The sequence below is a fragment of the Budorcas taxicolor genome, chromosome 21 (assembly GCF_023091745.1).
Source record: "Budorcas taxicolor isolate Tak-1 chromosome 21, Takin1.1, whole genome shotgun sequence".
NCBI lineage: Eukaryota > Metazoa > Chordata > Mammalia > Artiodactyla > Bovidae > Budorcas > Budorcas taxicolor.
In genome coordinates this window covers 6,205,586-6,219,296 of record NC_068930.1, presented here as the reverse complement: position 1 = coordinate 6,219,296, position 13,711 = coordinate 6,205,586, and the positions used below count along the sequence as shown (strand labels likewise).

The 13,711-nt window shown below is 42.0% G+C and overlaps 1 protein-coding gene across 1 annotated transcript in view; it reads left to right on the top strand.

Moving 5' to 3' along the window:
• The window catches only part of GABRB3 (gamma-aminobutyric acid type A receptor subunit beta3), a 281,743-nt gene extending 268,353 nt beyond the window's left edge, over positions 1-13,390 (top strand). Inside the window, exons 8-9 of the mRNA XM_052659917.1 lie at positions 1,773-2,017; positions 13,052-13,390. Of these exons, the coding sequence (XP_052515877.1) occupies positions 1,773-2,017; positions 13,052-13,390 (584 nt within the window). The remainder of the gene's footprint in view (positions 1-1,772; positions 2,018-13,051) is intronic.
• Positions 13,391-13,711: the final 321 nt, after the last annotated feature.

The following is a 13,711-nucleotide window of genomic DNA, read 5'->3' as shown; positions in this document are numbered from 1 at the left end:
GTTTTGCACTTCTTTGTAAAGTGTAATTATACCATTGCCATTTTCAAATTTTAAAAGTCCCCAGGTGCACATGAATTTTATGTCAGAGAAGTCTTAAAATATTCTGACATCTTTGATTTCCACACATTCATTGACAGACCTGGTTTGTAGTCAGACATGAAAAGATTCTCTGCTCCTTTGTTCCCTTGTCCCCTCCTCCTGGCAGCTCAGCACATGTGAACACAAGTCTGGGCTCACTTCTCCAGGAGGTCCCGAGTGAGGGGAGCCCTGGGCTCTGGTGCTCCTCCAAGGATGGGATGGGAATCTGGAGGGCATCAGATTAAGATACTTAACAAACCTAGCCCCTCACTCCAGAAGTTGAGTGGGGCTCCAGGGGGTTCAGAGACGAGGTCTAGTGAGCCCATATGTCCGGCCTCTCAGGCTTACCCCACCTGCCGGCCTGGGGAACATCACTGGTTTTCTGAGTGACTGCAGCTGAAGAACCATGGCTGAAGTTCTCACCTGGAAGGTTTCCTCCTTGAGAGGAGTCCTCACATAGCCACGACCCTCTCTCGGGTCCCAGAAGACACAGGAGTAGTCACATGCTGTAGAATCAGTCTCATGGATAGAAAAGAGCTGGCTCTTTGGAACTGCCTTGCTTTTTTGAGACTTCTTAATATTTCAAAAGTTACTATCTCATAGAGAGCAAGTCAGCAGCAGTAACAGCTGCCACTGAGAAGTGAGTGGTGCAGTCCCTTCCCTCATATGTGGCCTCACTCAGCTCAGTGAACTCTGGTCTTATCAGGGGCCACTGAGTCTCCTGCTCTCTGTGGCTTCAGGTCATCCTATATGGAATCTTTGTACACCAAGAACATGCCCATTGCGATGGGAGAATTACAAAATATGGTCCTTGCATGTTTTTAGAGACTAAACATAGCTCCCTGAGGGGAAAAATGACATTATTCACCTAACATTGTTCATACTAACTAAAGAATTCAAAACAATGACATTGAAGAAAAAGATCAGATCACTTGCCCCAGAGCATGGTAAGATGCTATACTTTGAATGAAATCAGTAGCCTTTGCCTGAAACCACCATGTCCTGAGGCAGTTTTGTAACCTTGTTCTTAGCTGAGGGGGGAACTTCACTCAAACATTCACTGTCTTTGCACTCAGGGCTGGATCCTGTCCTTAGTAGCTTTAAGTCATTGCCCCCTTCCCCTTGTGGAGAAAGAAACGGCAACCCACTCCAGTACTCTTGCCTGGAGAATCCCATGGATGGAGGGGCGTAGCAAGCTACAGTCCATGGGGTCACAAAGAGTTGGACATGACTGAGCAACTTCACTTTCACTTTCACTTCTTTACCCTTGCTCTAAGGCCTTATGGTAAGAATTGTTTTCTTCACTAGTGGCCACAAATAACTGTCTTAGATTCTCTACAGATTCATTCTTCTTCCTGGAAGCTTCTCATCCAGACACTTAGTGTTTTATGATAAATTCTGGGTTTGTTTTCATTTCTCCCAGCTTTCATGCAGGGCAACCTCCATCCATCTGTGGGTCAGGTGGAATGGGAGGTGCCTCCCAGGTGGGGTAGGGGGGCAGCTGTCAGCTCCCTAGCCTGAGTGACCTGCTGCCCAAACCATGTTTCGTATTTTTTTGCATTTAGATCACCCAATAGTTTTCAATCGCTTGTTTCCAACTACTTCAAGCTGTTTGAGAAAGTAAAGCAGGAAAGTGAGGAGTGAGGAGCTAAGCAGCGGACCAGCAGCCTCTCACGCTTGCGTTTCTCTTTCAGGGATCACCACCGTGCTGACCATGACAACCATCAACACGCACCTTCGGGAGACGTTGCCCAAAATCCCCTACGTCAAAGCCATTGACATGTACCTCATGGGCTGCTTTGTCTTTGTGTTTCTGGCCCTACTGGAGTATGCCTTTGTCAACTACATTTTCTTTGGAAGAGGCCCTCAAAGGCAGAAGAAACTTGCAGAAAAGAACGCCAAGGCGAAGAATGACCGCTCGAAGGGTGACAGCAACCGGGTAGGCCACCCCGCCCCACCCCATCCCCCACAGCCCCTGCCTTTCCCAGACTCCCTGCCCTGCAGCATCCCACCTTTGAGTGGGAGTGATGTGGGCTTGTTGACCATAGCTTAAAATGTGGCCTCTGCAAGTCACTGAGTTTTATTGAAAAGCAAAGTTGGTGCAAAAGTTGGAGAAGCCAAAAACTTACCAGTTTAATATGAAAAGAAAATGAAAGATAACAGACTGAATGAAATTCTGGCATGTGGGGCCCAAATTTGAGAGGCAAAAACATTTTCCAGAATGTTGCAATTTTCCTTCAGTGGTCAAATTACAGATGTGATAGCCAGCATGGCACTGTTCTTCACATGGCATGGACAGCCCTTTCTCTCATCTGCCCTGGTTCAAGGTCTCTAGTGAGGGCAGGAGCTGTGTGCTGTCCCAGGGCTCTCATGGATCTACCCTGGCCAGGCCTTGCTGGCTGTGTTCTGCAAAATGCCAGGCAGGCAGCCATGGGCAGCAGTGGCCAAGCTGGGAGCTGCTCTAGACCCATGGGCTCTGAACCCAGAAGTTCAGTTCAGTCGCTCAGTAATGTCCAACTCTTTGTGACCCCATGGACTATAGGATGACAGACTTCCTGTCCATCACCAACACCCAGAGCTTGCTAAAACTCATGTCCATCGAGTCAGTGATGCCATCCACCATCTCACCCTGTATCATCCTCTTCACCACCTGCCTTCAATCCCTCCCAGCATCAGAGTCTTTTCCAATGAGTCAGTTCGTCGCATCAGGTGGCCAAAGTATTGGAGTTTCAGCTTCAGCATCAATCCTTCTAATGAATATTCAGGACTGATTTCCATTAGGATAGACTGGTTGGATCTCCTTGCAGTCCAAGGGACTCTAAAGAGTCTTCTCCAACACCACAGTTCAAAAGCATCAATTCTTTGGTGCTCAGCCTTCCTTATAGTCCAACTCTCACATCCATACATGACTACTGGAAAAAACATAGCTTTGACTAGATGGACTTTAGTCGCAAAGTAATGTCTCTGCTTTTTAATATTCTGTCTAGGTTGGTCATAGCTTTTCTTACAAGGAGCAAGCATCTTTTAATGTCATGGCTGCAGTCATAATCCAGTGATTTATGAGCCCCCCAAGATAAAATCTCCGTTTCCATTGTTTCCCCATCTATTTGCCATAAAGTGATGGGACCAGATGCCATGACCTTGGTTTTCTGAATGTTGAGTTTTAAGCCAGCTTTTTCACTCTTCTCTCTCACTTTCATCATAAGGCTCTTTAGTTCTTTGCTTTCTGCCATATAAGGGTGGTGTCATCTTCGTATCTAAGGTTATTGATATTTCTCCTAGCAATCTTGATTCCAGCTTGTGCTTTCTCCAGCCTAGGGTTTCTCATGATGTACACTGCATATAAGTTAAATAAGCAGGGTGACAATATACAGCCTTGACATACTCTTTTCCCAATTTTGAATCAGTCTGTTGTTCCATGTCCAGTTCTAACTGTTGCTTCTTGACCTGCCTACAGATTTCTCAGGAGGCAGGTAAGGTGGTCTGATATTCCTCTCTCTTGAAGAATTTTCCACAGTTTGTTGTGATCCACATAGTCAAAGGCTTTAGCATAGTCAATAAAGCAGGAATAGATGGTTTTCTGGAACTCTCTTGCTTTTTCAATGATCCAACAGATGTTGGCATTTTGATCTCTGGTTCCTCTGCCTTTTCTAAGTCCAGCTTGAACATCTGGAAGATCTCCATTCATGTACTGTTGAAGCCTAGCTTGGAGAATTTTGAGCATTACTTTGCTAGCTTGTGAGATGAGTGCAATTGTGAAGTAGTTTGAGCATTCTTTGGCATTGCCTTTCTTTGGGATTGGGATGAAAACTGACCTTTTCCAGTCCTGTGGCCACTGCTGAGTTTTTCAAATTTGCTGGCATATTGAGTGTAGCACTTTCACAGCATTATCTTTTAGGATTTGAAATAGCTCAGCTGGAATTCCATCACCTCCACTAGCTTTGTTCGTAGTGATGCTTCTTCCTAAGGCCCACTTGACTTTGCATTTCATGATGTCTGGCTCTAGATGAGTGATCACACCATCGTGATTATCTGGGTCGTGAAGATCTTTTCTGTATAGCTCTTCTGTGTACTCTTGGCACCTGCTTCTGTTATGTCCATACCGTTTCTGTTCTTTATTGTGCCCATATTTGCATGAAATGTTCCCTTGGTATCTCTAATTTTCATGAAGAGATCTCTAGCCTTTCCCATTCTAACGTTTTCCTCTATTTCTTTGCATTGATCACTGAGGAAGGCTTTCTTATCTCTCCTTGCTGTTCTTTGGAACTCTGCATTCAAATGGGTGTATTTTTCCTTTTCTCCTTTGCCTTTCACATCATTTCTTTTCTCAGCTATTTGTAAGGCCTCCTCAGACAACCATTTTGCCTTTTTGCATTTCTTTCTCTTGGGAATTGTCTTGATCACTGCCTCTTGTACAATGTCAGAAACCTCAATCGATAGTTCTTTAGGCACTCTGTCTGTCAGATCTAATCCTTGAATCTGTTTGTCACTTCCACTGTGTAATCGTAAGGGATATGGTTTAGGTCACAGCTGGATGGTCTAGTGGTCTGTCCACTGTGTGATCGTAAGGGACATGATTTAGGTCACACCTGGACGGTCTAGTGGTCTGAACCCAGAAAGAGGGCACCAAGCTGTTTCTTCCACAAGCTGCCTCATCTCACTCTTATATATTTCCAGTTACAAACTTTGCAATTAGATGTCATTTCCATTTATTTTATTAATGAAAACCATATGTCATTGCAATTATAAATGCTGTTTTAGTGAAAGCACACCGTTGTCTCTATATAAAATTTTTTTCTTATCTTTTACCTGTTGCATCACTTCAAGTCTTCAGAAATGTGCCTCCACCGATGGACATACTGGGCTTGTTCCTATATTTCTTTACTTTTAAATGCTTCTAACTAAATTCACTTATTCTCATGCTCATGAGGTCTCCTTGTTCTTTCTGATGCTCTTAGTGTGTCACTGACCCAAACCTCTCGCAGGGGCGTGGCAGCTCCTTGGAGGAGTGCAGTGCCCGTGGCCTTCCAGTGGTCAGAATAGGTCCCTAGATGTTCATGAATGGGTGAAGGCAGTTAAATGACTGTAAATGTCTCCTGTCCTTTCAGTGGCACATAAAGTTGGTCAGAGAAACCAGGATTTGTGAATAAAATCAGGCTTTCACAGGCAACATGACTTTGAATTTCTTACTGGAATGTATACTTAGCGCCATGCTGGTATGTTTCTAAATTAGTCCACATCCTACTATGCATACACCGTGTGCTCGGGTCACACTGTTTCCAAGGAAACAAGAATTCATCGCTTTATTATTGTTTCCATTACACAGAGACACAGACACATACAATGCTGTTTTTCCAAATCCCCTCATAATTTAAACAGGCTTAGATTTCTTCTAAATGGTGCTCTTTAGAAAGGTTAGATTGTTGTGCTACAGAAATATCTTTTTGAGTGAAGCTTAAATTTTAAAACAGAAACAAAACCCTCGAAATCTCTAAATCCACAGTCAAAATTAAGCAGAATGTAGAATTAATATATTATAAATCAGATGCAGAAGAAAATTCATGAGTCCATTTTTATTGTTTTCCTGAAAATTTGTTTCAATTTCTCAGCAGTTTCCTTAAAGCCTTTATATGTTCATATTTTAAAAAATCTGTAATTATAGATATCAGTTCTTACAGTTTAAAGTCAGCATACAAATGTACGTTTTAAATGCATATTTGATGCTGTTAAAGGTAAACATTAAAAATTTTGCTGACTAGATGGTCATCCTGAAAAGATGCTCAATACTGCTAATTATTAGAGAAACACAAAAAAAATACAATGAGGTATCACCTTATACCAGTCAGGATAGCCATCATAAAAAAAAAAAAATCTACAAACAATAAATGCTGGAGAGGGTGTGAAGAAAAGGGAACCCTGCTACACTGTTGGCGGGAATGTAAATAGCCCCTGTGGCAAACAGTATAAAGATTCCTTAAGAAACCAAAAATAGAGTTGCCATATGATCCTGCAATCCCACACCTGGGCATATATCCAGAATAGCTGAAAACTCTAATTTGAAAAGATACATGCACCCAAGTGTTCATAGCAGCACTATTCACAATAGCCAAGACATGGAAACAACCCAAGTGCCCATTAACAGATTAATGGATAAAGATGTGGTACATTTATACAGTGCAGTATTCCTCAGCCATAAAATGAATGCAATAATACCATTTGCAGCAAAATGGGTGGACCCAGAGAGTATTACACTAAGTGAGGTAAATCACACAGAGAAAGACAAATATCATGGGATACTGCTTAAATGTGGAATCTTTAAAAAATGATAAAATTATCTTATTTCCATAAATAAACTCACAAACATAGAAAATAAACTTATTGGTCCCAAAGGGGAAAGGGAGGGGAGGGATAAACTGGGAATTTGGGATTAACATACATACACTAATATATATATATTATATCATATATTATATATTATATAATTATATATAATATTTAATATATAGTTATATGTAAATATATATTAATATATATATAGATAAACAACCAGGACCCTATATAGCACAGGGAACTACATTCAGTATCTTATAATAATGTATAATGGAAAAGAGTGTATGTATTGAATATATGTGTGTGTGTGTGTAGAGTGACAGAGAACTTAATCACTTTGTTATATACCTGAAACATTATAAATCAACTATACTTCATTATAAAATGTTGCTGACCACACCTAAGAATTTAGTGATAATTTTAAAGTAGAAATGCATCTCCCCAAATTTCATATCACATGATCTGGAGGAATGAAAAGAAAGTGAGTAAAGAATCACAAATTTCATGCAAAACAGAAATGGAGCTACGCACAGGCCCACAGCTTCAAGAGTCCTTTCTAATTGTAGTTATTCATTCACTCATTCATTTTCAGTGATATCTCTTGGGATTGTTTATCAGTCTGACCAGCAGTGTCCTCAGATGGCACTTCTGTCATACCTGGGAACCAAGCGGCTCAGGGGCTGCAACTGTCCTTGGACTGATAGACCCTGGGTGACAGCGAGGACATGCACTGTCATTGTCTTTCCTTGTGTCCTGTAAGAGATTTCAGACAGTGTCTTCAGGGGCTCTGCAGGCCACCAACTTGACCATGGTGCTATTGAACTTAATGTCAGACCATGAGTGTAGATTTCCCTTATGTTAACTTAGTGGTGGTATTCACATAGTCACTTAGTTTCTCCTGAGACCAGTGGTGCAATGAAAATTCTGACCTTAATTTATTTGTGCTTCTCTTTGTTCCTGGTTTGTTTCTATAACCAAAAACCAACCATCTTCAGTTGTAATGCATGTGTTAATTGTTACAAGCCTTGTGATATTTTTCAAGTTGATCAAATGGTATTTGAATTTCATGAAGTGGCAGAAAGTCTTGCCAAGGAATCAGAGCTGCAGGCTTGACACCATTCCTCTTACTTAAGAGCAACATTTTATGCCTCACATGACAAATAGTTCCTCATTTTCCTAAAACTAGAGTATTTTACTTATTTTGAAGCTTTAAGTAGAGAATAAGATATTAACAGTGTGCCAATCTGATGACAGATTCTTGGAAGAAACTGAAAATCCCTCTAGGATACATTCCACAGATGTTTTTCATCTCTGAATGTTTCTGGGTTATAGAGCAGGAAGAAAAAACTACATTGAAATCTAATTATAGTAGATATGAGACAAATTTTCAAAATAAGTGGTATTCATGAAATGCCTTAGAAATTACAAGTCATCACTATCATTCTATACAGAGCATTTTCACAATCCAATCTGTTTTAAGATTTAAATTCTAAATGATAGGAAAAGATTAGCATCTCTTCTGGAAATATTGTTTAAAATGTTTGGTTTCTGAGATTCAATGAATTTTAGAAACCTTTTAATTCTTGCATAAAAAATACCTTCTAGTAGTTTTGATGTAAATTTTCTACACACTGGTTCATGTTTAAATGAAATCTATGCAAAGGTAAAACTATGTCAAAAACAGCCTAATTAATTTACTCTGAGGTCTTATTAACTCCATATCTAGTATATATATATATTCAAGTTCCTTTCAATATAATGAAACAATTATGTAGCTGTTCACTCACTGAAATGGAGTGATGCAGTTATTATTAGCTCTCTCACGGCTTCAAGGCAGCCACAGGTATCAGAGCATCCAGGCACCCCAGCTTTGTAAACATTGATGACCTTGAGTTCAGCTTCTCTCAGGGTGGGTTTACTTCACTGGAATCCAAGGGTGCAGACTTAGACTCACCTTTCTGAAGTTCTTTCCCAAATGCACAAAACTAGCCAAAGGAAGGAGGGAAGACAGAATATTGATTCATACAGATTTGTCATTCAGTTCAGTTCAGTTCAGTTCAGTCGCTCAGTCGTGTCCGACTCTTCGTGACCCCATGAATCGCAGCACGCCAGTCCTCCCTGTCCATCACCATCTCCCGGAGTTCACTCAGACTCACGTCCATTTGTCATTAAGTCTTGAAAAATCAACTCAACATCCAGTTGGCCTTACCTTCTGTGTGTTTTCACTCTCCCTTTGGGCTTCCTGGAATCACCATGTATCTTATTATCTCTCTGCCTTTCTCTTATCCCAGAATCCCTCTTCTTCGCCCACATCTTACCCTCCTTCAAGACTTGAGCCAGATGCTCTTCTCTGTGATGTTACCCTGGGTCTCTCTACCGTTTCTTCCCATCATGCCTCTGTCACTCTCCGCTCCATGCAGGTGGTCTTGTAGCTGCCCTTCCAACCTCCAGGGCATATGCTCTATGCTCAGGAGATGGCAGGCCACATTTCGCTGGGCCTTCTGACCTAGATGCCATCCCATTCATTTCATCTACCAAAGTTTGTGCCAGAGCTGGATGTGATAAGTGCTCAGAAATGTGTGTCCATAAATGAGTGATATTTGTCATCAGTTTGGTACCACTGAACCCACGTGTTTTCTCACTCTCCTAGAGTCAGACGAAGGGAGAACTGTTCATAAGCATACCTGTTTTTAAAAAATTAAAACTACATTTAAAAATTTTTATTGAAGTATAGCTGATTTACAATATTGTATAAGTTTTAGATATACAGTATAGTGATTCAGCTTTACATACATGTATACGTATTTTTTCCCCAAGTTCTTTTCCTTGATAGGTTATTACTTCACACTACTATGTATAAAATAGATGTGTGTTCAGTCACTCAGTTATGTCCAACTCTTTGTGACCCAATAGACTGTGGCCCACCAGGCTCCTTTGTCCATGGGATTCTCCAGGCAAGAATATGGAGTGGGCTGCCATGCCCTCCTCCAATAAAACAGATAAACATATTTTTAAAGCCAGGTGAAAATCTGAGTCATTAGAACCACCAAAGTCCATCCTAATAAATGTATCACAAAATACTTCTTCATTAAGAAAAGACTTTTCTTTAATTGGTATTTTGTTCTACAAAAGCATCATAATCCCCAAATTTTGATAAAAGGAGCTTTGCATATGGCATTATTAGTAACTAGAAAGAAATGGCATTGTGGGCATTATTTTAAAATGTGCTTTAAGGGTAATATATATGCAATGTCTTCTGAAGTGCATTTGCTGATTGTTTGAAGCTCTTCTCCTTGAGGCAAGGACTTTCTCTTACTCCTCTGTGCCTCTGGGTAAAGCCCAGTTCATCTGACACATCACACTCACCTCTGTGTTGCCTTAAGAGCCAACTGCCCACAGCTTCTGAAGCAGGTCCAGATCACCCCCTTCTTAGAGAGGGTGACAACTTCTGGTGGCCCCAGCACACCCACAGCTCCTGGGTGGTCTCTGTGGAGGACGTGCTATTGCCCAGTCCCTTGCTGGCCTTTCCTTTGCTGTCTCCTGTTTCAGCCACATTTTTATTTACCTGCCAGGCTGCCCCTTCCCACATGACTGAGCTCCAAACCACCAGACACTTCATCGATCCTCAAAATGGGAAGATTGACTTTTTTGTTATAAGGATTTTACTGACAATCATTCCAGGAGAAATGACGAAAAGAACAGATATGGAACACAGGTTCTTACAAAGGTCTATTATTCCCAGTACTTTTGAGGTTCAAGCCCCATTAGAATTTTTCCCTCCCCTGAATTAAAACAAAAACAAAAACAAAAGAAAACAGAACTATTACTCTTCTTTCGCCCTGTTCCTTCCCCAGGAACAGGCCTTCATAAAAAGCCTTCTCCCTAGTGTGCATGCTAGTATCTTGGTCTATTTGTGTCTCCAGCATCCCCAGACTGACTGCTTCCACTTCCAGGGGACAGTAGACACTGTGAGATATTGAACCCAACCAGGCTAATGTGAGCCAGCTGCTGTACCCTGAGTCCACGATGTGATTTGTTTCTCCAGGGAGCTTAGGAAGGGCCAGGTGGGAGCAGGGTGATGAGTAACTCCTCCACTCCTTTCCCACCTTCTTAATTGCAGAGATGCAGAAGTTACCAGGCGGTGGTGAGACATCGCTGAGCGTCCAGCGTCACCTAGAGGACATACAGGAATGGGTGGCAGTAGCTGGCGGGGAGCAGTCACTACCTTCTGATGTTTCTCTCCCAGACTGCCCTCAGAAAACAGAGGCCAGTGCAGTGCACACCAGCTAGGGTCTGTCTCTTCACTTTCTCCCTTCAAACCCATCTTCTATTCTTTATTCTGCTGCTTCAGTTGGGTTTCAGAAATATATCACTTTTTCACCTGGAAACCACTTTTATTTCTCATTACCTAAAGGGTAAAGGGGAAATTCTTTTAATAGCTTGACTTTCATCTGCTTCCCATTCATCACCAGGTGTTCTTTCTTGTTATTGATAAGGTGACAAGCAGATGAGGATGACAGGGATGAGAATGATAGTCGCCTCCTCTGTCTCCCCTGAGTGTGGGCCAGGAGTGGAGTGTGGGCATCCATTCTCTCCAGTACTTCAGTCCCACTCAACTGGTTTGCCCTTTTCAAAACATTTCAGCCACTCTTCAAGGCTGTGCCTTGGTGTTTCTCTTTGCCTGAGAAATTTGTACTCATTCTTTAAGGCCCAGTTCAAATTCATCTCCCCTCTGAAATCTTTGCTCTTCTCTCCTGTACTTTTGATTGTTGCCATAACAATTTACCACAAACATAACATTAACACCCAAATATTATCTCATAGTTGGTTTGGTCAGAAGTCTGAGTACCGTGGGGCTCAGTTTATTGGATACCGTGGTTCCTTGTGGTTGTAGGACTGAGGTTGTCTTGCTGGCTGTAGGCCAGGGCCTGTCTTTGCTCCTTGAAGCTGCCCCCTTTCTTTCCAGGCCTTCCCTGTAGTTCTCTCAATCAAGGGTGAATCTACTCTTTATGCTTCCAATTCCTCTGGCTTTCAACTTCTGCCACATCCTGGCTTTCTCTTCTGCTTCAAGCTGGAGAAAATTATCTGCTTTTAAGGTCTCATATGATTAGATTGGACACACCTGGATAATTCAGGCTATATCCTCTCTCTGTTTGCAAAGTCCGTTTTGCATAATTTATTCAAATGGCTGGGGAGAAAGGGGTGACATCCTAATGACTACATCTCTCCTTCCCCAAGCATAATTGGATGGTAGGGCTTCCCTGATAGCTCAGTTAGTAAAGAATCTGCCCACAATGCAGGAGACCTGTGTTCATTCCCTATGTTGGGAAGATTCCCCTGGAGAAAGGAAAGGCTAGCCACTCCAGTATTCCGGCTTGGAGAACTCCATGGATTTATTTATCATTTGGGGCTTCCCTGATAGCTCAGTTGGTAAAGAATCCACCTGCAATGCAGGAGACCCTGGTTCGATTCCTGGGTCGGGAGGATCTGCTGGAGAAGGGATAGGCTACTCACTCCAGTATTCTTGGGCTTCCCATGTGGCTCAGCTGGTAAAGAATCTGCCTGCAATGCAGGAGACCTGGGTTCAATCCTTGGGTCGGGAAGATCCCCTGGAGAAGAGAAAGGCTACCCGCTCCAGTATTCCGGCCTGGAGAATTCCACGAACTCTATAGTCCATGGGGTCGCAAAGAGTCTGACACGACTGAGTGACTTTCACTTTCACCCAAACCATGATGGAGGTATCTCTGAGTCTGTTGGTGCCTCTGTGCCAGAGTCTGATGGCCACTGGATGTTGATCGCCTTTCCTGCGTCTGGGTCACTTTGGGGTTTGGGCCATCGTGCCTGTACTCCTGTACAAGCCCCTACTCTTAGTGTTGGGCTTCTTCTCTCCCCTCCTCACCTCCTGAACCTCTCCCTTAAGGCCTAGCCTCAGACATGATCCATGAAAGTTTTGTGGCAGACCAACAAATAAAATGGACCAGTGGTATCATCATGAAAGGTCTGAAGCTATATTTAGCACAGAATAAAATGTTTTTTTAAAGTTCGGCTCCAATGTGAGAAGGGACTTGAGCCTGTCTTAAGTATAGCAGTTAAAAAGGATGTCTTCTGCCAGGACCAGGATTGAGTGAGGAGATCCATCAAAGTCATCAGGAGTGTCCATTCATCACAGTACTCACTTGTATCCTCATGGTAATTTGGGAATTTTTGTTATCATCAAAAAAAGGGGACAAATTGATTTCTAAAGAAGAATAGGAGAGTATAGTTCCTATCCAAGTGTATAGTTGTGGGAAAAGGTGATAATACTTAAGTTAACATCTTGAAAGACATTAGTATTTTAATTTTGTCCTCAATAAGGACTTGTATCCATAATGTGAAATTTCAGTTTGAAATGGACTGCCTTTTTTAATCTAAATTCTTCTACGAGACTTTTTAAATCAAGGAAATCAAGTTTCTAACTTGCAGTTAAGCCCACAAAATGACACTTGATGCTAAAACAAAATGCTGAGTTTGCTAGATGTGCAGTTTCTCATAGTGTATGTGACCCGACAGAATGGCCCAAGTCTGTCCTGGGTTTGCATGTGGAAGTTAGGTTTATTGGCATGCTACGCTAGCTATCTAAGCATGTGTATTTCCTTCCAACCAGGTGGATGCTCACGGAAATATTCTGTTAACATCGCTGGAGGTTCACAATGAGATGAACGAGGTTGCAGGTGGCGTTGGTGATACCCGGAATTCAGCAAGATCCTTTGACAACTCAGGAATCCAGTACAGGAAACAGAGCATGCCTCGGGAAGGGCATGGGCGACACATGGACAGAAGCGTCCCGCACAAGAAGACCCATCTACGGAGGAGGTCTTCACAGCTCAAAATCAAAATCCCTGATCTAACCGATGTGAATGCCATAGACAGATGGTCCCGGATCGTGTTTCCATTCACTTTTTCTCTTTTCAACTTAGTTTACTGGCTGTACTATGTTAACTGAGTGACTGTACTTGATTTTTCAAAGACTTCATTTAACACTGAGTGAAATATTACTCTGCCTGTCAAGTTTTTATACCTGTACACACACACACAAACACACACACACGCAGATACACACATATATACATACGCAATTGTATATATATGTGAACTTTCTCAGCATATATATAAAATACACGTGTATATGAGGATGTATGTGTATATGTTTATACACACAGGTGTAAGTACCCATGTGTATGTCAGACAAATACACATACATATATACATTTTGCAGCTATGGACAATTCAATCACAGGATGCATATTAAAGAAAGTCATAGTTT